We start from the raw sequence: 22,785 nt of genomic DNA, 5'->3' as shown, positions 1-22,785 counted from the left end.
TTTTTGTCAAAACAAAAAAAATGCTATGTTATTAAAATATAAGTAATAAGAAAAAAGCTTACTTTACTATTTTATCAAAGTAACATTATCACGTATCTGTGATTTGGTGTAGGTAAGTCAGAAATTACGTTAGATTTGAATACCCGTATATATATGATGAAAACAAATTCCTTCGTATCTCTTAACAGAACACGTACGCAGAACACTCGCTCTCAATTTATTCTGTCATTTTATACGTCCAAACTAAATAAAAAAAACACGCAACGCTGATGAATATTTTATAAAAAAAATCTCTATTATATAAATAAAACTTAAATTAGATTATTAATTATTATAGAATTATAATGAATATAAAATTTCGAGCTCACAAGTCAACGAATTATGATAATGAATATAATATTCTTAAAAGCGTCTCTGTGAATTTTTTTTATATAACTTTGACCTTAGGCTCAAATCTCATCATCGAGATACATTAAGTTAAGTAATTTTAATAAAAATATATAAAATATGAGAGTAATAATGCCGGTAACGTCACGGCTTCGCCGCGGTAATTCTGCATTTTAATTTTCCCTCCTATTTTCGAACCGGAGTAAATTAATTTCGGACACTCCAATTTACTTAAGCTCTTCTTAATCTTGGATATGTTTTTAATATATTTTTTTTTTATGTAAACATATTTTCTACGGAATAAGTATATATAAAGTTTCGTCTTTAACGAGAAATACTATCAGTTTTCGTTGTAATAACTAACCTGGTAGAGTTATTATCCTTGAATTGGTACACAGCGTCATTAACAAAACATCACATCTAATTGTTGTTTAAGATATTAGTTAGTTTTGAGATACACTAATTGATACGGACCCCCTGAAGCCTTTGACGACTCAGGTTAGATTAACATATTCCGTATTTAATTGTAAACTCACAGTTAATATTTGCTAACAAAATTATTTATCACTCATACTTACATATTTCCTGGATGATATTAAATTGTGTTTAAAACCTGATGTCTCGTAAATTATGATTGACATTATCTTAAAAGCTTCACTTAGATTTGTTCAGTCAAAACAGATATATTTATTATTGTTTGAGGATATATGTTGCATGTATATATGTCCCATCGATAATCAATAAATAAATAATGTTATATAATTATCGAGTATATATGAAATAAACAATAAAATAATATAAATTTTAATAAATTTTAACTTATTACCTAATGTGATATACTTTAAATATTCAATTAATAAAAGTTCTACAATCTACAGGAATGTATGTGTTTACTTTAGTTGTTACTCATAAACTTACTCGCATTGAATCAATGAAAAACAAATTACGTACCTACTTACATTCATATACTTAAAAAAAAAGTTAAATATTCTGAGTAATATTTAACTGTTTCTCCTTTGTCTAAATATATCGTTCAGACTAACTGTTTTTGTAAATTACCTTCTTTTTGATCATTATAAAATGTTTATAATTTTTATTATCTTTACACCAATCAGTTTTTAAAGGTGATAAAACTGTGAATTTTAATATATGTGTGGCAGACAAAGATAGCTAAATAATATTTTGGTTATACACAGCCGTCTCGTTGCAGGGAGAGGAGCTTCGACAGCGCCTGGGACTTGCGACCCGGGTGTAGGTTTAAGGGGCCCCTAACTAACGCGCGCTAAACGCTCATTATATACAGGGTGCGATGATTTTTGTATGAAAAACTTTTAAAGCTTATGTTACGAACAAACTTGTGGTAAGCACGATGGTCACCAGTTTGCTAGTGAGATAATTAAAATGCTATCTATATTTCAATAATATATCTAGTTTTTATCTCGTCATCTCTGCAATTACATGACACTATAGTTTTCATTAAAATATAATTAAAAATAAATACATTTTTTATAACAACAAAAGTACTGTGATCACAGTTGTTTAAGCTGTTATAAATGAAAGAGCGTTTTGCGTGTTTTTTATAAAATAAAAGATTTTTTTTATTGAAAGTGCACATTTATTGATTTCAACAATGAAAGCCTTATTCCATTATATGATTATACCTTAAAAGTAAGGCTTGGTACGTTTTACAATTAATTCCTTGATTAGTAAAGAAAATAATGTATTTATAAGAAGTTTCAATAATATGATATTTAAATTTAATAAAAGTGAAATAATAATAATATAACGATACAAATATAAACAAAAATATTTATTGCTTGCAAAGAAAACGACAAAAAAACATATTTTATAAATAAATTTGTAAATTAAAATAATTAACAAGACTTTGAAGTTTAAAAACATCATCATATTTGTCATAAATTATTTTACGTCTGTTTTTAAATAAAGCCACACCTAGACGTTAAAATTCGTTCAGAAACAGAAATAAAAAAAAATTAAAAATATTTATCTTAACTTAAACTCTGAAGGGCTATCAGTGGTATGGTTTGTAGCTTTTGGTTCCTGAAAATAGCGAACTGACAGATGTAAATGAATTCACTGTAAGCACATCTACGTGATTCTACACCACAGAAGACACGGCTTCCCAAATATAAATGTTCGAGTGAAAAAGTTTATATATATATCTTTATAAGTTAAGCATATTATATATATATATATAAAAGAAAGTCGAGTTAGTTACATTATTTATAACTCAAGAACGGCTGTACGGGTTTAGCTGAAAATTGGAGAGATAGCTTAGAACAAGGAAAGGATATAGGATATTCCATCCGTTTGAAAAAGAAAAAAATAATAAGTTGTTCAAATCCAAAATCTTTGTATCTGCTGTCTTTAAGCAGGAATAGAGTTCGCCCGCTCAGCTCTACATTTCTAATTCTGTAACTAACACAGACGAAGTCGCTGGCAAAAACTAGTGTATACAAAACGTATATTTTTTTATTTCATATAAAATATTTTATTTCTTTTCACATTATTATGATAGATATGATATTGTTTTTATAGTAATTTTTCAATATAAATATATACGTTTATTGATTTAATTATATTTTTATATATATCAAGGTTTGTATTTACCTTTGAGAAGCACTGTATTTCGTAGCTCGCGTACTATAAAAGCGATGGTGAACCAACCTTACATCATTCCATCAAGAGACAGAGACACGGTAAGTTGGTCTTTGTCATATGTATATATTATTAAAAATAATTTTGTTAAATATTAATAATATTATTGCCATTTCAATTTTATACATTTACATATATATTTTATATTATTCAATTATATATATGTATATATAAATAATTTTTTTTTTATATCAAATATTTTTAAAATATTCATATTAATACGAACAGAAAAGTTAATTAAAAAAAAATTGTTCAAACAACGTAATGAAAGTTACGAACAAATATTTTATTAGTAACAAAATGACTTTTTAAAGTAGAAGTCGGTGAGTAACACTTAAGATCTTTTAGTGTAAATACGAAAAGTTAACTAATTACAGGACACCAAAATTTAATTCCGAATAATTTAAAGTTAAGAATTTAATGTACTCGTATTTTATATTTTAAGGTATTTTTTTCAATTCTATATCATTATATCAAAATATTATAAAATGTATCACGGACTCATTGGAATTTAATCATAACAATTAACAAATAATGTTTAGTGAACTTTTAATTTATTTTCGATTCTTCCATAATAATAATTAAATATATATATATATATATATATATATATATGTATATATTTTATTAGAACTGATATATATATTAATTTTCTTGCCCTTGTCTCTGTTTTTTGTTATACGATTATCTTTAAATGTCCTTAATCAGAAGTTATATGTAGAGCCTAACTGGTGAATAGACATAACTTTATCATTTATGTTTAGTCGGTTTGTTTCTGTTTAGAAATAACTTTACGTTTAGTACTGATATTTTAAATGAAACTAATATTATTCGGATTAATACGCATATTTTATTATTTAAAAAACTACATACCCACGACGTTTCGGTTACTTTGCAGCAGACGTGACCACGGACAGACGAGATGTGACACACGAATAATATTAATTTCATTTAATTGAATACTCGCGACAGTCTTAGATCTCGTCACTGATAATTTAAGTTAAAAAAAGCCGTTCAAGTTGGTTTACACTCGGGAGTTTGAATTTAAAAACTCTTTATTTCCTTTCACAGCTTCATCTTTTACTTCATAAAATAATAGAGTGATTACTTCAATGTATATACATCAGCTCTATTATTTTTTATATTTCTTAAAAACATTTGGTGATAATTTATTATTTAAGTCGTCCCTTATTTCTCTTCTTAATGTTATTTATAAAATAATTTTGATCAATTAAATACCTTCATATCATTTCTTTTAATAGCTGTAAATAACTGATTTGTAATTGAAAACTATTTTAGTAATTAAAAAAAAAGCTAATCTAAATGTTTATGAGTTGTATAAAAATAGGTTTTAATATTAAAAACATTATCCTTCAACATAACGACTGTACGCGACAATTTTTTTTATTGTAATTTCACCAATATCATCCAATTTTAAGTTCTGGTAGACATATATATATATATATATATATATTTATAACCAGAAACTTATATTATGTATAAAATTAATTATAATACATTCCCTCAGGTAAAAAATGCAGTCCATAGCCGTTGTATCTCTCTGCCTCTTCTTCTTCACCTCAGTAGTCTCAAGCTCCTATCGTAAGTACATTCAGAAAAACGTTAACGTGATGCAGACATTGTTTTAACGTAGATAGAAACATTTACGTATCTAGTACGTCTTGAATATATAACCATAAATATTGGCCATATATTGAATTAACAAAATAAATTTAAACTTGACTTATTATTTATTTTACACCCACTGTGATGACTTATGGTCAGAGACGATGAGAAAATATGAGATATGATGAGTTCATGATACTTGAATGAAAATTATTTTTTTACTGTATTGTAGCTTAGATATAAATAGTTACGAATTGATTTGTGTTTTATCGTTAATTTTTATAGATATTGATTCGTTTAGAAATGTTAATCAGTTACAGCTCTAGTAAAATATTTTTTAACTTATCTTAAACATATCTCAGCAATTAATAATTTTTGTTAAACCAAAGATAATACACATGGTAATTTGAGCCAAGAAACAATTAAAGTAGCAGTAAATATAACCACTATTATCTTATTAATACAGTATTCTTAGTCATTTTGAAACTATATATAATAAAATAAAAAAATGTACTGGTCACTGTTTATGCTTCAATTCGAATAATACTTAAATATTTAACAGGTAATATTATAAGACCTATCGTCTTCATGACTTAAATATATTCTAAAATAACCACTTAATTATTTAAATAAACTAATTTGAGTATTTAAAATCGAATTAAGAATAAATTAATTCAAATAAATAAAATTAATGATAAAGAAGCTTTTGTATTTTGTCAGTGATGTTTCATTTTGAAAGAATCTAATTTATAATGTGTTTAATGTATAACGAGAAACCAAAATTCATTACGTGTAGAAAAAAGTTAATTCTAAACAGACGCTTATATCTAATTCTACTTTTAAATTATACAAATTACAAAAGTTGTACAGTTGTGTACCCGCCAACACGGTTAAACCCGGTGACACTGTCAAAGCCATTAGCGCTAACAGCTACAGTCAAATCGAAACAAAAAAAAGATCACGGTTGCTGTAAAGGAACCGAAACGTCCGGATTGTGTAAGTGAAATAATAAAAACGAGTAGCAATATAGGAAGAAAATAATTTCATTCAAACGAGCACACACAAAAATCTTTGATATCATCATGCAAGTTGTAGGTACTTTTAACACGCGTCACAACTATTTGTATTAGAAAAAAATATGACTAAAGAGATATATTGTGGTCGGTACAACGTGAAATAAGAAGAAAAGAATTGTATAGATATCGTATCGAAAAGTTATAATAGAAATGTAGGAGAATATGACAAAAAGTATAAATTTGTGAATACATCAAAAACTCCAATCAGGAAAAAACTTTCTCGATAGAAATAAGTTTCAATGACGATTTTTACGATAAACAATCTCAAATATAACTCATGTAGATAAAGTTTGATGTGTTTCAAGTTGAGTTCATAGTGTGAAACTTTCAGTTTCATGTCATATATTATTTTCGTTTCATTCATTCATTTGTCGTGGGTTGAATATTTGATTGATGTTTATATTATAGATACAAGTGCCAAATTGCGTCGTGATGGGGTTCTCAATCTATATCCATTTCCAAGGGTTGGCCGCGCCAGTCACACTTGGCAGTTGCCAATCAAGGAAAAACTGCCCAGTAAGTCGTCGGACTGTAGAAAATTATTAATTTTTTTTTTTAATTTCGTTTTAATATTTCAAACACCGCTGTCATTGTCATTGGATATTTTTTTAAGCAGGACTTAAGTCTAAAATTTAATTCCCAAGAATTTGAAATCTAATTAAATATATGAATGTCACAATTTAAAACCGTATTACTTATTTGGTAAGGTTGTATATTAGATAGCATCACAGTTTGTTATGAATGATAAAATTAGTAGATTTATTTTATTATTCTTCGTGGGATTATGGCAACAGTGTAGAGACAATTCTATTATTTTTTGGGGGATGTTGGCAACATTTGCATACAACATAATAAATCAAAATCAGTTGATACACAATTTTTTTACTCAGGTCCATCAGTTTTAGACCCGGAGTCCACGAAACGTCAGCTGTACGCATTCCCTAGGGTCGGTCGAGACATGCCCTTAGAAGATCTTTATCATTACATAAAACGACAGAGCTTTGAACCTCAAAGTAAGGAAGTTGGGATGTGGTTTGGCCCACGGCTGGGGAGAGCTTACCATGGCGATGACATTGGTAACACTTAATTCTCAGTCAAATAACGAATTTATTTGATTTTCTAATCATATCACTTAACAATACATTCTGCTTGGTCTTTACAGTCATATCTTTTTGTTTAAATTGTTTATATGTATTTTACTTTCTTGAATAACTTTATTTTCTTATAATAATTTACATTAACCGTTAATAACACACTCACACATACACAACCAAACAGATACACACACAAATATATGTATATATTCGTAGCATACGGGTTATGTTCGTCTAGGTTTCAAATGATTAACTGTTTCCTGTTAACTTCTACACTGAACCTTTCAACGCTCTTATCGAATTATAACAACGCTTCCGGTTTAAGAGGCGCCCTGCTCCACTCGTGTAACCACAGCCTATAAATACGACACTAATTGTTTTATTGACTCCTAGTAATACGACATGCGATACTTCCAATGTTCGAGATTGTTTTTTGATGTTCTCTTAAGCGTGTAATATGAATTTTTTTATTAAAATTAATATAGACATCATAGAAATGTTTCTCATTCATTATTTTATTACAGAAATGACGGACAATGAGGCTGAAAGGGGCGAACAATTGGAGCAAAACGTCTCCGAGCGCGAGAAAAGAAACGCCAAAGAAATTTAATTTAATGAAATCGTTAAATCCTTTAAATTATATAAAAAAAAAAAAAAAATTAATCATTATTGGGCTTTCACGAGTATTATTACGAGCTATAGTTTTATTAAAACCTACTTCGAGAAATTTAGTTACTCACTTTACACCTTAAATCGTAATTGTGAAAAATATTAAAATTATTTGCTATTCCTTTTAATAAAAAAATTATTTTTCACTCGAAAAATCTCGTCTAAGCTCGATATAATTTAACGATTGACATCGCCAAACTCTTTGTATATCTAGCCAAAATTGCTATGTCAATTTTATTAATAATCTGTGGCAACTGAAATACCGCCATTGTACGCAATAAGTGTTACCTGTTCATTTTCAATATAAAACTGATGGAAATATTTAACGGCTGGGTGGATTTTTCTAATCCAAAAAAATATTTCCACCATTTAATATATGAAATTATTTCTTAAATGTAATTTATTAATAGATTTAACTAAATAAATTCATGCAACGAATTATTCTTTTAATATCCCGGTAGTGGAGAGTGATAAAAGTTTTGTCTGTGTCAAGTGACTATTCCGAATACAACTGTTGCGACTTAATTTTGAAAACTTACAAAGACTAGACGAAATTTGACAATAAATTAATGTCTGTTTTGATCTAATATCCAATCTACGTTAGCATAAAGTTGTAAAAAAATCCGATAAAAAGCAACAAACATACATACATACAGCCTAACAAACTTTAAGACTTATAATAAGAGTAGAATTATATGTAACGTTAGAATAATAGGACGCGAAAAAAATGCATTTTAGAGCTTTTTATAAATAAAACGCATCGACAATTTAGGATTAAAATTTGTAGATTTACTTTTCTAAACCACAATTTTCTAATAAATTCGACATATAAAACGTGGCGAATTTGAATTTTTTATTTATTGACTAACTTATTATTTTTTTTAAGAACAAGAATTTCATCATACATCCAAAAAAATATCATTACTATCAATAAGTAAAGTTTGAATACAAAAAGTTGACTATCTTTATAAATCAATACTATTATAGAAATAATTTTATCTTGCAAACTATATTTTTAACATCTAACGCTTAACTTACACTGATAATAAATTATCATCTTGCAAATTGATAAAATCTAAAGAACAGGAAATATTACACGGCTGACAGTAAACTTTTTAATTTTAACATACAGATTACGTTAATACAACTTTTCGCATATATATGTCGCGCTGAGAGTCTAGTCATATCAATACAAAATAAAATATTATTCGTTCGTTATATTTGTTTTCGTATTACCCACTTCGTCGATGTAAACAATTTTAGTAATACATCAGGTGATTAGTTGTGTTCAACTACCCACAATTGTAATACAGAACTTACCATATAACAGTCCAAGCATATCATACTGAATTCATTCTACATTGCCGCTCTTAGGAGCCACAGTCTTTGCTCTCTGCTTTACAATTCTTGACATTCATTGTCAGAATTTGTTAGCAATAAACAAGTATCATTTTAAGTAAAGACTATCTTACTTCAAAATGGAAACACGTCCTTCGCCATCGGTACTGAACGCCCAGACTTCAAGGCCATTTAAGGAACTAGGGTCTTGGTTTCGGTTCCACGAGGATCTGCTCGCTGTCACATATTCAATGAAATAATCTTTGATATGTTCATCGTATGATGAGCTATGTATTTATTACAATATTTAATTTCATTAATTGAAGGTGAGGAAACCTGGGCTTAAAATGTTGTATTATAAGTTTGAAATCCCCAATCCGTCTTGAGCAACCGTGGTGATTATTTCTCTAACCTTCTCTGTATGAGCCTTTGCTCAGCAGTGGCCTCCGATAGGCTGATGATGATATGGAATTGCTGATATGCAATAAACATGATATTACTGGGATATTTTTAAAAGACTGAGATAAATATTAATATATCATAAAAATTGAAAGAACAGACAAAAATTTTATACATACAAAAACATCGTCAATTATAATTATATATTGACGAATTTTCGTAGCCCATTCTAAATTCTAGGGTACTATTTAAAAATATGACCAATTAATTCATTGTGATGTATTTTCTCTATTGGTACATGATACTTGTTTTTAAACGAACCAAATATATATCTTACCATAAATTATCATTTCTTACAATTCACATTTGATGTTGGATCTTCAATTATATTTCTGCTGTGAAAACTAGGGATAAATAGGGATAAAGGAAAAAAGTCTAGGAGTGGTTTAGATGGGACAAGGTCTAGGTAAGACAAGGTATACCAATGCTCTTCTTGTCCTAAGCTCCTAAGGTGGTATTCCAATAACAGACTAGTTTTATTATGAGACGAAACTTCTCAGCATTCCATGGATTCACCGTGCGGGTGCCGGGTCCATCGCGTTGCAGAGGAGTTTCAACAGTGAAAAAATTTGAAACGAACCTACTAGGGCTGCCTTCTAAGTACGTTCTAAGAATATAATAATGTTAGTTCCGGACTGGCTAGGTTAGGTCTTTTAGTAGGTTGTAGAGAGATTTGCTGTTATACCTCTCGCTCCCATCATTAGCTTTAATGCACCGTCAATAATTACATTAACCCACAGCGAAATTACGTCAGCGATGTATGTAAGTTAGTGAATTTATAAATCCATAAACCTTATACATGTGCATGTTTGTTGTACAATAACGTAAAAATAACTAAACTGTTTTATACAACGTAAATAACAATCAGGTCCATTTGTAATTCTGTCTAGCGAAGCCGCGGTTTAAATGTAGCAAATTGAACGCTTGAGAGAAATTATAAGACAACTAGTTTCTGGGTAATCTAATTCTGTGTTGTATTAAATAGGACGACTCAGATAAAGCCCGCCAGAGGGCGCTGAGCAAATAACTGTAGCTCAAAACAAATTAAGTCCCGTCGTAACTTAGCTATTAGTCGCTGGAGTACAGTGCTTGGATTGTTGGCGAAATTTTATTTATAATATCAACTTGACCGAGACGGCCGTGGCTATTATTTTATATTTTTGTTAATACGAAAAATATATTTAATAGTTCGTCTTTTATAAGCATGTGTTTTAAAAACGTTTCTTTCATAATAGAGTTTTTAAGAGGATGAATAAATGAGATGATATAAAAAGACTAGTTAAATTACATCACTATATTATTATATATTTTTTTTACTATTTCAAATATTTTGCACTAGCTTTAGTGCTTGATAAATTCTCTCTATTTAGATATCTCGTTTAGAAAGTTAAAAAAATGTGTAAAACATACATTTTATGATATTTATTTCCCGTATTTAATTGGAGTCAATAGAGATAGAAATGTTATTTTTGTATAGAACGCATATTTTACTGTATTTTTTTATCCCTTGTTATTTATAGGGTGCGTTCTGTTTGATGGTCGAGAAGGATTTTTTAAATACTATGAAAAGCTTAATTTTCTATACAAATTGAGATATCTCTTTATTTGAGTCTAATAATATTGCTTTCTAAATCGAGGTTTCCTACTCCCTTCCTTCCTTATGGTCAATTGCCATTATCCCATACACAAGTTCAAAAAAAGAGTAAATAAGCTGATACTGAGAAATACACGAGTAAAAATTTTTTTCACACAAACTATATAAGCAGAGTACTGAGCTATAGATAATTAAATCATTATTTAATGTGATATATCATGATTGAATATTCATTAAAAAGTTTAAAATACATATTTAAAGTATTAATAAATGTTTATTTATATAAAAGCATCATAATCCGCTGTGACCGGCGCCAAGTCCTTACCTTAATTAAATAAGCGGTACACAAATAAAGCGGCGTGTGCGAGAGACCTGAAAAGGGCTTTCCCTGACCGCCCACATCCACATCCAGATACAGATGATGCATCCCGCTGACCTGCTTTTATTGACACGTGGAATTAAGTACAGAATTATATTTTTATCTCTTTATTTTTGAATTCATTCCAAAATAGATCCGATCATTATAAAATATGTGGTCTCGTCGAAGCTAGTTAGTTGATACAAATATAGTTTTCAATATCATGTCTTACAAAGTTTATAAAGAAATTTTACGTCTGTATTATAAACCTTATACAAATATGTATTAGCAAACAAATGCTATAAAGTTGAATGCATTGTTTATTTCAGCGCAAGAAATACAAGCAAATAGAGAAGGCTATGAATAATGTGGTGGCGGTGGTAGGGTCCACGGTGTCGCCACTGTTGCACAGGTCTTGGAAGCATTGGCAGACGGTGCCCAGGTGATCGCTGTTGTCGTCCTTGTAACACTCCTTGTGATGAGGAACCCAGCCGCAACCGCGAGTCACACGAACCTCCGATTCGCGATAAGTGTGATATACTGCAAAGTCACATTTGCCTATGATATGACACTAAAACTTCCCTATATTGCAACGCGTTTTTCATTATTTTATATATACATAATCCCGACCTGTCGGTTTCTTTGCAGCAACCGCGATAACGGGCACTTTCATCTCGTCTGCCCGTCATCACGGTCGCTGTAAAGGAAACGAAACGTCGTATTAATATAGTTGTAAAATAATAAAAAAAAATCACATTTGCCAAACTTATAGAATCTTCACACAACAAGAAATACTTCTGCGAAAAATCAAGTTCGACATATACACGTACAGCTTTTACTAGTTTATGAATATATTTATTCCCTTACTCGTCTGAACGATCTTTCTGCAGAAAAAATTCATAGCAACCGGGCTCGGTATGGCGGACTCGCAGTGAACGATGGGTATAATCCTCGAGCGCACTTCATCATCATATTGCTTAACATCCAAGCAGGCTGTGTTGTTGGCACTGTTGCAGTAATAGCAATGGATGCTGAACGCTGGAATGAAAGCCTGCGGATTAGGCACTCGAAGAACGAACGGTGATCAAAATTAATGGTACATTTCACAACAATAAAAGTGATGTAACCAAAAAAATAACATGTGTTTTTTTGGGGACAAAAATTTCATATTCCCTCTCGTTTACACTGGACTTTACATTTGAAATTTGCAAAGATAAAGGCCATAAATTTAATATATGAATAGACATTTAATAGTCATCATTTACTTAAACTTCTATTCTTATTTCTCATTCTTCTATACTTAATTTCTGTCTTACGAGAAACATCAAGTTGTTTTGTTTGCGTATATTTGTTCACTATTTTATCTTTAATTTTTTTATGATAGTGATATTTTGAAAAAAGATAATAAGGATGTTGATAACAGTTATTATCCGTGGAAGCTTGGACGATTTAATTGTATATTTGAAAACGGATACTCACATTTACAGACCAGCGATAGAAAAATCATACAGCAAAGGGCTTTAGCTAACGGTGACATCATGGAATCTAAAACGTAAATAATAGTAATATTATAACACTTGATTATATTATATTAAAAATCTATCTAATACTTTTTATTTCGCTTTTTGGCGCTAATGGCTAATAAAATGAGTTCGGCGTGTATCGACGGAGGAAGTCGCGTAACAATGGGTATCGTGGCTCGTTTAATGATATTAGAAAATAGCGCGACTGTGAGATCTTGATACTTTACATAATACTTATTTAGTTTTATAATGATCGCTTATTTTATTCAAATATCATTTAATTATATTATAATAACGACGTATTTTTTTTTATCAAGCTGCAAACCTATTTTGATCATCAAAGGTTTTTTCTATGAAATATTATTATCGATTATTTGATTTATAAAAAATTATGCGACGTCATTATTTATTTCTGAGTTAAAAAAAATATGTGGAGTGACCATACGAATAAAGGCGCTTCAATTTATTAAACATGTCTAATTTAATATTCAACAATAACAAAAATAATGAGACCTTTGATAAATTTGATTAAATAACATAAAATATTATTTGGATATCAAGTGATATGTTTCAAACATTATACGCTTACTTAAGATGTCACAGCAAATATGGAGAATCCATTTTGTTTTTTTAAAATTACGTCACGTGACCACAGTTTGACGTCACAGTACACTTCGCTTCAAGTACTGGCAGGTATTGGCATGTCCAACAAGTATAAGATACCTTTTAAGAATGATATACTAAACGTGTTCATATCTCAAAAAAACTTTATAAATTTTAATAATAAGTTTTAAATCTATTCTATTCATAGTTGTTCTTAAGACCTATAAATCATACGTATTATATAGATCCTAGATTATTATTTATTCACTATATCGAATTGTTGAAGTACTCCGGAAGTCGTAGGCTCGAAGTTTCTTTGTACATTTTTAATATACATATATGAATTTTACATCGCTGATATTTTTGGTTATTGATTTGAGATATTTTATATTTATATCATCTAGTAAAAATTAAAAGATATCAAGAAAGTACGAACAAATTCAGCGAGCGTTGTCCTGTGACGTCACAAGCTTCTCTTCTGTTTTAAATCATCAATCGTAAACTTCCTTATTTTGAAACATTTGTAATCATTATTATTATTAATACTTATATGAAGATTCACGCTATATTATAGTAGATACAATTTCGTTATCAAACGTACTGACCACAGTGACCTTTAAACAAAGAACTATCTGTAACAGCTTGTAAATGTCGTTAAATTTACTAGTAAAAATATTATCGTATGAAATGTGTGGTTGGAATGTTGTTAGTTTAAAACCAGGGAAGCTTAGTTTTATATAAAACGTATTTGACTTTGGCTGTTTAAACAAAATTTTAATTTATTTATTGATTGAAATTCAAAAATTCTACACCGACCTGAACTAAACATGTGACATCACAAGAGATTTTATTGCGTTCCAAAAAACCGCTTTTCCATAAATAAATTTTTTATATGTATTACCTATATGAAAGTACATTTTTTACCTTCCACGTCTATCTAATTTTCTAATCTTTCTCTAAACAAAATTTTTAAATTGTATTTCAATTTTGCATAATTTGTTTCGTCGAAATTTATTTCAGCGAATTAAAATTTCACTTACAATTCATATAATCTCATCACGGCTGTTATATGTTTGTAATTAATTTTAGTCTAAAATGAGTTTTTTAGATAATCCCAAAAGTATTTGAGTAAAAAAAACTTTAGTGATTAAAAAGTACTTGGAAAATTCGTAAGTAATTATTATTTTTTTGTGACACGAATACAAAACTATGAGAGAATTTACAACATTATAGTAATTTTTAATTCGTTAAGGACTCGAAAGATCGACATCATTTTTATTGACCTTTTTAAATGAGGAGATTCTACAAGAAACATAAATCTTATAAATAGTTTATATTTTAAATATTTTAGACTTATAAAACAGATTTTTTTACTTATATAAAATAATATTTATGTTTCTGTTTATGAAATAAAATATTTTTATAAAATACAACTATTTAAAATCCTCTTTGTTAAGCCTTTGGTCCTGTAATTCGACACCGTGCTATTTTTTATGGCTTCGGACAACGAGTTGAATGGTTTTGATACTTGAAGCAAAAAATATAGGATGAATTGGATAAGATAAAAAAATTAAATTAAAATAAAGAGAAATATATGTTTATAATACTAATATTATTTTAAATCGTTTAGAAATTACGTAACGTGGCGTTCACAGTGCGATTTCGACTCTAATTATTTTCGTTAATGTGTACAGAAAGTCTCCAATGACGTATGGGTAAGTATGGTGAAAACAAAACCTATATTGAGGCATTAGGTTAACATTTGAAACCTATCCTTAGAATTGAAATGAAACTAGTATTATTCGGATTTACTACGCGGATTTTATTATTTAAAAACAACATAATCCCGACGTTTCGGTTACTTTGCAGCACCTCGTCTGCCCGTGTTCACGGTTGCTGCAAAGTAACCGAAACGTCGGGATTATGTAGTTTTTAAATAATAAAATCCGCGTAGTAAATTCGAATAATACTAGTTTCATTTAAATGAATACTCGCGAAAATCTTAGATCTCACTGTCCTTAGAATACCTAAAAACGACCCATACATGTGTGATTCTATTCGTAAATTTCCCTACTTTTGTTTACGTCATATCTTTTACTAGATTATTAATTAAGTTAAAACAGCAAAAAATCTGTATTTTTCTGCACGTAAGGATAAATTAATTAGTGTTAAATTATTTTGATGTATTTCCTTCCCGTCTTTTTGTGAGACGTCTTTGTGACTGTCAGGTAAAGACAAAGATATAGTCTAAGACTAAACTCATATCATAATCAATATGTTAAAAATATATAATATGTTCTAATATATTAGAAATCTAAAACAACATAAGTCTTTCTATTATCCTTCTCTTACTATCATCTTTTAGCGTAAATTATAAATGGCTAAGGTTGGATGGATAAATATTTGTTGATCAAAAACATCTATAAACCGGAAGTAATTTATAGGCAGGCAGATTTCCTTATTGTTCAGTATTCCAAGAATGAATGTACGCTACCAGAACAAGGACCTGCGCATAACACAGCTCGTGGTTTAGTTAAAATAAAAGTTATATTTAACAACCCTTTTTACCTTATAGCATTTTATTAAGGAACTAATTGCTATCTATTTAATTGCACCAATACAGTTAAGTGCAATTTGCAGTTACCACAAAACTGATCTTATCATTCCAGAAGCCGTGTAATATTTACTTCGTATTATGTCTGTCCCAAAATCTCTAGATGAAAAATTGTAACAAAGTCAAAGTGAATATTTCCATAGTCCCGGAAATGACACAACAAATGAAAAAATATAGTTCAGTAGGCTTCGACCTGGTTTTCGCTCTATATAACCCGAAATTCTTAGGAAGAAAGAAGAAGGAAACTAGGACCAAAGACTCCACTTTACAGATACTGTTGCCTAAAAAAATCAAATCTTTTCAAAAAATGAGTGTGAATTTGAAATCCTATGTCTTTTCTAAGTTAATTTCTTATTTAAATAAATAACCCTCTATTGTGACTATCCAATGATAACAAGTCTTCTCTAATTAAAGATATTACAACTTTTAAAAACGTGTGCAATAAACTTCGACATCTACTAATTACAAGAGCATCAATAAATAGGGTTGCATCGCCAACAATTAGTGAAAGTGCATACTTAGTTTTGCCATAGACGCTGCTTACGAACACAATTTAAACGCTGAAACATAGAGAAAAAGATGCTTTCAGACTTTGTATGAAAATGGAAAATTTTAAGTTCAGATCTAAAAACAAGAGGGACGTAATCGGAAACAATCAGTACTATGGAGATTTTTACGTAAAGGACTACAAGTATATCAGTCCTGAGGTACTCAAAACGAAAAATATCAATAGAAGAGAAAGCGTTGGTTGTACATTGTTCGTGAAACTGTGGCTGGGACAAGTGTTGAAAGGATTTAAACAATTCCTTTATGAGGGCTCTCTACACGGAGTCAAGTAAGTTTGAATGATTAAGAAAGTTAAGGGAGCGTTATCTGGTTTTATGCGTCAAAGATTACATAACGTTTCATCTAATATACAAGTTAGATAACAATGTTTTACCTCCTAATTCAGTATCAAACGCCTTGGCCTTTGGTTTCTCTATATACCCAAATGAAAATTTATTGCGACAAATTCTCAATTACCTCAGCTCTATGACTCTTCTGTTTTCTAGTATCAATTAATTTATGATCACCATGTTTATAGGTAGGAAGTTCGGAACACATTTGTAATGCATATTTATTTAATAGATTGATTGAGAGTATCAAAGTATATAATAATCAGTCCTCTTCCTTAGCTCATTGAACTATAAAGGAGGATTTAATTTTTTCTTAATTAAACACGAGCAAAGCCGGGTTAGGCAGCTAGTATTATTGGTTAGGACGGTTACGTTATTCTGTAATTAAATACATTTCAATAACAAACTAACTTATTTGTCTAATGTTACCTAACATTCTTGTAAACATAGCGTGTTGGTGAAGCGCTGATCTATTGTTTGAATGCCCACTAAATGTATAAAATTAAGTGATTATCGGAACGAAGACGTTTTTTTCATATCATCATCAGCCTATCGGAGCCCACTGCTAAGCAAAGGCCACTTCTCGCTTGGCGAAGGTTAGAGCATTAATCACCACGCTTGCTCAAAGCGGATTGGCGATTTCAATCTTCTAATTTGAATTTATAAGACCAGGTTTCCTCACGATGTTTTCCTTCAGCGTCCGTCAGTGGTGTCTAAATAGTCTTAGAAAGTACATATGACTCGGAAAAGATCACATTGGTACTTGCCAAGTTTCGAACCCGCGCCCTCACGTATGAGAGGCGGGCCTTTAACCTCCAGGCCACCACGACTATAGATTCAAATAGATTTGATAAATTGTTGCCTTAATATTTTTAATTTATTTTCCTTCCATTCATTTCTTTAGATTTACCTTATTGAAAATTACTTTTTATGTTCAAATATCCTCTTTTTTAATCCTTAATATATAATAAAAACAAAGAAACAAACCAAATATCTTACTGTCGAATTCATATTTACTCCTACTACGGCCACATATTTAATTAATTTGTGTCCTGAAGGTATTTGAGAATCATTTCAGATATATCTTCGAGCCCTCATTTAGCTTCAAGGAGCGTGTCACTTGGATCATTATTATGGTTCTCAGTATCAGTATCTGCGCGATGAATATCATCCAACTGGTCTCCAAGTGGACCTCCACGCCGTTCGTCAACGTCATCGACTCGTTGCCAACACCAATTTGGGCCGTTCCCTTCCCTAGTGTAGTACTGTGCCCACATTTACACATGAAATCTTCGTATGCTAACGTAACTAACTTGAAAAAGTGAGCTTTTATTTTATTTTAGATACTAATCTGTATTTATATTTAGTTCTGTGTTCGGCTGTTTAGAAATACTTGTTAACTAACGTACTGTTAGGATATAATTATTATATTTTTACAGTACTACATAAAATGTATTGAAAATCATATTAAATCAAAACATACTTTGTTACAGTACTGAACGTTTCTTCGCTTCCTTAGTTTGTCCACAAATGAATCCGGAATCAAAATTCGAGTTAAACCGACCCTTGACAGTAGCAGAAAACATTAAACTGCAAGACTTCATCATAAAGGTAATATATATGTTAAAGCAAAATCTGAGACTACTTTTATTCTATGGGCTAGCCATTATTTACTTATTCTAAATAAATATAGTTTTATAGTGTAGTTTTCAAATCAATCATTTTTAGGCTTCTCCGACTTGCACGGAAATCGTGAAAGTATGTCACTGGCGGTCAGAATATGAGATTGAAACATTGAAAATAGACTGTTGTGAAAAATTGCTGAAACCTATCTTCACGGACTATGGTCTTTGTTACACATTCAATGGCCTGCCGTTAAATGGAATGTGAGTTGGAAATTTGCACTAAGATTTTAAACACACGTATAAAACATGTTGTTACTTGCTTAAACGTACCGGCCTAAATGATTTCATGTTTCATTTTAGTTGAACCAGCAGGATGCAAAAAACACGTCTTATTTTAAAAAAATATATTTTTCTACCGACCAGATTTAAATCTATATGTTATATTTTAAATGATTCCCTACAGGACAAACAGAACATTAGAGTGGCAACACTCGTTTTCGAAATTTATAACAACATCTCCCCTGGAATGGGATTTAGATGGTGGATATCCTAAAGTTTTTCCACCAAAACCTGGCATGCTCCCATACAGAGTCATGGCCTCCGGTGAAGTTAACGGTTTGGATATTGAACTCTATCTAAATACGAGTGAACATCAATTTGAATGCGATGGAAATAACATCGGCTTCAATGTGAGCAAAAACATACACATAAATATATTGCATTAATCATTTTTTTATGCTATGGCTTCATTCGCACTGGAATCGTGGAATATTTTGCTACTGTCAACGTTTTTATTTATTAAATTCATCATTATATATAAATTAAGGCAAAAAGATCGTTACCAGATCTGTCGTCATTATCTTTATTCCGTGTTATAAAGTTTAAATCTGTTCTAGGGCCGTAGTACGAGAATAATATTAAAATTAATTATAATATACTTGTACACAGCTGATTAAATATTAAACTATATACAGAATGTTTATAACAAATACCAATAATTATTATCAATGCTAACCCACACTAGAGAAATATTATCTCAGCTGAATTCATCCATTTCCTACCGCCATTTTGTTAATCGAAGGACTTCTAAACAATGTGTATTTTCCAACGTGATATGGTTTATCAGGCTCGCTCATATTAAAATGCAAAAATTCTTGTATATGTGTGTTTTTAAACTAATAAGCAAAAACAACATCGGTTTGATATAAATTTTGTTATATTTAAATTAGAATAATATATAGGTTGCCTTTTATTTCGATAACTAGTCTTCATCAAGCCCTAAATCAGTTATTTTAAATACAGGTTTTGATAGGATCACCAGCGGAACACGTCTACAAGAGTACAATTCTTCGGCTACCCATGGATAAAATGACCACAGTTGAGGTTTCGGCAATCACCTACAAAACTGATAATTCCTTAAGAGCACTCTCACCAGAACAAAGACAATGTTTCTTCCAAAATGAAAGAGAACTCAAATATTACAAATTCTACACGGACACAAATTGCAAATTAGATTTGAGAATCAAGAAAACTATTAAACAATGCAATTGCGTTCTGTTCCATTGGCCAAGTAAGTTAATGACTATAAATGTTTTGAAGATTTATTTTTGGATTTTGGAGAGTTTACAATTTTTTTTCTACCAGGAAAACATATTTCGGACAGAATATGTTCAACAAGAGAAGATTATAAATGTGTTTCCGATGTCAAAGGTAATCAACCATGACAAAAAAAATAGTCCAACCTGTGAAACGAGGGTAGCAAATGAATTGTTATTTGTAGCGAAAGTTGGCGAACAACTGATCTTCGCGTACTATGCTGACAGCGAGGAGCAGCGTAATACTCATGAGACAGCAACATCATGCTATCCAGCTTGTAATGACGTACTTTATTCCACCCAGGTCTATTATTCTGATCTCATGAAAGATACCCACCATAAGTACCATTGGGGTATTTTTAAGTGAGTTGACTAACATTTTGATATGTATTTTTTATATCATGGTGAAGTTAAAACGCTTATTTTTTTTTGGAGAAATCGGGGTCTTTAAGTCTTATTAGAATAAGGTTTTTTTGTCAGGGGTAATCAACATTTGCACCCGTCTATTTGGTTGTTATAGAAATTTTTTATGTTCAGAACCCTTTTCCAACTTTAAATACCAAACAAATGTATCTTGGACTTACACATACCCCTTCTGGTGACGCTGTAAAAGCCAATAGGGCTAACAGCTACTGACAAGTCGAAAGTAGTAAAACTTAGAGAATGAAAAAAAACTCTCACACTTATCTTTTGTCAAAGCAGATTACAATCTGCTAGGATACATCCTAGTTATTCTACTCTATTAACGTTTGTTATATACATGCGTATGTGTATATATATATATATATATATATATATATGTGTGTGTGTATTTTATTTAATTGCAGAGGAGAGCGAACGAGCATCAACATCCATTTCTACACGGACATGTTTTTAGGTCAACACCGTCACGCTCAATACGATGATTTCTATTTCGCTGGTAAAATGTTTTTTTTTAATTTTTGCTACAGTTTGACTGACGGCTGTTAAATCAACCGAAAGTTATTATCGTTACTTAATAAAAAGTTGCAAGACTTATTTCTAACGCTCTATGTAATTAATTAAATGTGGGTCCCGTATTAAATGTGTATTTTATATTTTGTAATTTCACTGAATCGTAGAGCGGCAAAAATTTTAATTTTGTTTATGTTTCACGTTACTAATTGACAAACGTTAATATACGATTCCTTGAGACTAGGATTCCTAGTCACTTACATGAGAGCGTGTGCGACGCTCAGTGGACGAATCTACCTTAAAGTTTCTATATCAAATGTATGCATCACTAACTTATTCTTAAAAAAATATTCACTTTGTGCATCAGCTTTTCACGTACACTTTAATTTATGTATATGACGTCCATGAGAAGTACTTTTAATCACATATAAGTATTTTATCTTGACAAACATAAGTGAAACTTATTAATAAAATAATTCTAATGAATCGAAATCAAAAATTTATTTAAAACAAACATGAATCACACCTAATTCTATCGGAACATAGAGTGTCAGTGGCTCTGAATATTGAACTGTCGAACCCTCACTTAAGCTGAACGGTGGAAAAGTATATATATTTTAACTATAAGTATAAAGAGCTTATAACAGTACTTTTATCGGGAACTTAAATGTATTTTTCAGGTGCCATTGGTGGACTGCTAAGCCTCTTCCTTGGATTTAGTATAATAAGTGTGGCTGAAATAGTTTATTTTGTGATATTAAAACCGATCCACAACACTTTAAAAGATATATACAATCAAAACTAAACTCTAAACTAAGTTTAAGAGGACATATAATCGTTTGTGTGAAATGGATGTTTAAAAATACTATCTTTTTAAGGGATTAACAATCGATTCATCATGTAATTTTGTTGTAAAATGCTCCTTAATTGTAATCCAAATTCCACTGATGTTATTGGATTTCAACCAAACAAAAGCATAGTGAGATTGTGAAATACTGAAAGCTGTTACTTACAAATATTATTTATATTATAATATAATTGAAATTTATTTTTTTATGTTTATTTGTGTTTATTATTACAATACAATTGTTTCAACTCATAGAATATGAATTTATAATAAAATCGATTATATAATTACTAGTTTTTGCACGTGAGTTTGTCCGCGTGCTATATTTGCACTCTCAAAGAAATACAACGTGTTGCTGTTGTAACAGTTGATTTGTATGTCAATTTTAAGCAATGGTCAGCGACATGCATCAATTGTGACGCTTTAATGCCGCAAGGACAACATGGATTTCCGCAATAAATTATTACTCCTATACATAAGCTATATTATTGTGAGTTTTCATAGAAATCAATTTATTAGTTTTTGAGTGATAGAGTAACAAACGAACCCACATCTTCACAAACTCTAGTATTTATAGAATTTGTAGAATTATACTCATTGATATAGAAACGTTTTAGTACGAGAAAATGTTATTTTTCAAACAATCAGAAAATATAATTTTGTTATGAAAGCTCCAGAGATTCTTGCTCGAGGAGTCAAAGACGCTTAGTCTATGTTATCATTGTCAGACTACATACGAAACGTTGCGCGTTTCTCATTGAATAACCTTAATTAATACAACAATGTGCGAAGTTTTACGAATCCAAGACTGTCAACTATCTGTATGTAGTCTGACGATGAACACTTGGAGTAAGCATACAGCACAAAAT

At 30.2% G+C, this 22,785-nt stretch overlaps 4 protein-coding genes across 5 annotated transcripts; 3 read left to right on the top strand and 1 right to left on the bottom strand.

The window, feature by feature from the left end:
- The first annotated feature begins 4,599 nt into the window (after positions 1 to 4,599).
- LOC116774351 (CAPA peptides) lies at positions 4,600 to 7,951 on the top strand. The gene is made up of 4 exons (XM_032667058.2): positions 4,600 to 4,668; positions 6,177 to 6,284; positions 6,659 to 6,844; positions 7,387 to 7,951. The coding sequence occupies exons 1-4, from the start codon at positions 4,602 to 4,604 to the stop codon at positions 7,470 to 7,472; spliced, it is 447 nt and encodes a 148-aa protein (XP_032522949.1). The 5' UTR covers positions 4,600 to 4,601; the 3' UTR covers positions 7,473 to 7,951.
- Positions 7,952 to 11,392: 3,441 nt separating this feature from the next.
- Positions 11,393 to 12,978, bottom strand: LOC116774471 (uncharacterized). 2 transcript variants are annotated; one of them, XM_061524931.1, is made up of 4 exons: positions 12,891 to 12,978; positions 12,760 to 12,825; positions 12,148 to 12,318; positions 11,393 to 11,820 (listed from the first exon to the last, which is right to left on the bottom strand). In XM_061524931.1, the coding sequence occupies exons 2-4, from the start codon at positions 12,818 to 12,820 to the stop codon at positions 11,606 to 11,608; spliced, it is 447 nt and encodes a 148-aa protein (XP_061380915.1). In that variant the 5' UTR covers positions 12,821 to 12,825; positions 12,891 to 12,978; the 3' UTR covers positions 11,393 to 11,605. The 2 variants fall into 2 exon arrangements, with proteins under 2 accessions (XP_061380915.1, XP_032523100.2); XM_032667209.2 differs by having other exon boundaries at positions 12,760 to 12,971.
- Positions 12,979 to 17,893: 4,915 nt separating this feature from the next.
- LOC133319705 (uncharacterized) lies at positions 17,894 to 18,905 on the top strand. The gene is made up of 4 exons (XM_061524957.1): positions 17,894 to 18,237; positions 18,410 to 18,527; positions 18,645 to 18,802; positions 18,902 to 18,905. The coding sequence occupies exons 1-4, from the start codon at positions 18,050 to 18,052 to the stop codon at positions 18,903 to 18,905; spliced, it is 468 nt and encodes a 155-aa protein (XP_061380941.1). The 5' UTR covers positions 17,894 to 18,049.
- Positions 18,906 to 18,975: 70 nt separating this feature from the next.
- Positions 18,976 to 22,066, top strand: LOC133319668 (pickpocket protein 28-like). Its single transcript, XM_061524871.1, has 6 exons — positions 18,976 to 19,230; positions 19,844 to 20,111; positions 20,186 to 20,251; positions 20,322 to 20,499; positions 20,964 to 21,055; positions 21,750 to 22,066. The coding sequence occupies exons 1-6, from the start codon at positions 18,991 to 18,993 to the stop codon at positions 21,872 to 21,874; spliced, it is 969 nt and encodes a 322-aa protein (XP_061380855.1). The 5' UTR covers positions 18,976 to 18,990; the 3' UTR covers positions 21,875 to 22,066.
- The last annotated feature ends 719 nt before the right edge of the window (positions 22,067 to 22,785 follow it).

Source organism: Danaus plexippus, chromosome 26 (genome assembly GCF_018135715.1).
Source record: "Danaus plexippus chromosome 26, MEX_DaPlex, whole genome shotgun sequence".
Taxonomy (NCBI): domain Eukaryota; kingdom Metazoa; phylum Arthropoda; class Insecta; order Lepidoptera; family Nymphalidae; genus Danaus; species Danaus plexippus.
The sequence above is the reverse complement of the archived record's forward strand: the minus strand, read 5'-3'. Positions and strand labels throughout refer to the sequence as shown.

Excerpts from the sequence above, each read along its gene's own strand:
- LOC116774351 (XM_032667058.2), top strand. The coding sequence starts at position 4,602 with ATGCAGTCCATAGCCGTTGTATCTCTCTGCCTCTTCTTCTTCACCTCA. Across the intron at positions 4,669-6,176 it reads AGTAGTCTCAAGCTCCTATC|ATACAAGTGCCAAATTGCGT; the intron begins GTAAGTACATTC and ends TTTATATTATAG. Across the intron at positions 6,845-7,386 it reads TTACCATGGCGATGACATTG|AAATGACGGACAATGAGGCT; the intron begins GTAACACTTAAT and ends ATTTTATTACAG.
- LOC116774471 (XM_061524931.1), bottom strand. The coding sequence starts at position 12,820 with ATGATGTCACCGTTAGCTAAAGCCCTTTGCTGTATGATTTTTCTATCG. Across the intron at positions 12,319-12,759 it reads TCTATCGCTGGTCTGTAAAT|CGTTCAGCATCCATTGCTAT; the intron begins GTGAGTATCCGT and ends CTTTCATTCCAG. Across the intron at positions 11,821-12,147 it reads CAGAAAGATCGTTCAGACGA|TATATCACACTTATCGCGAA; the intron begins GTAAGGGAATAA and ends GTGACTTTGCAG.
- LOC133319705 (XM_061524957.1), top strand. The coding sequence starts at position 18,050 with ATGGTTCTCAGTATCAGTATCTGCGCGATGAATATCATCCAACTGGTC. Across the intron at positions 18,238-18,409 it reads AACGTAACTAACTTGAAAAA|TACTGAACGTTTCTTCGCTT; the intron begins GTGAGCTTTTAT and ends ACTTTGTTACAG. Across the intron at positions 18,528-18,644 it reads TGCAAGACTTCATCATAAAG|GCTTCTCCGACTTGCACGGA; the intron begins GTAATATATATG and ends AATCATTTTTAG.
- LOC133319668 (XM_061524871.1), top strand. The coding sequence starts at position 18,991 with ATGATTCCCTACAGGACAAACAGAACATTAGAGTGGCAACACTCGTTT. Across the intron at positions 20,112-20,185 it reads CGTTCTGTTCCATTGGCCAA|GAAAACATATTTCGGACAGA; the intron begins GTAAGTTAATGA and ends TTTTTCTACCAG. Across the intron at positions 20,252-20,321 it reads ATGTGTTTCCGATGTCAAAG|CGAAAGTTGGCGAACAACTG; the intron begins GTAATCAACCAT and ends TGTTATTTGTAG.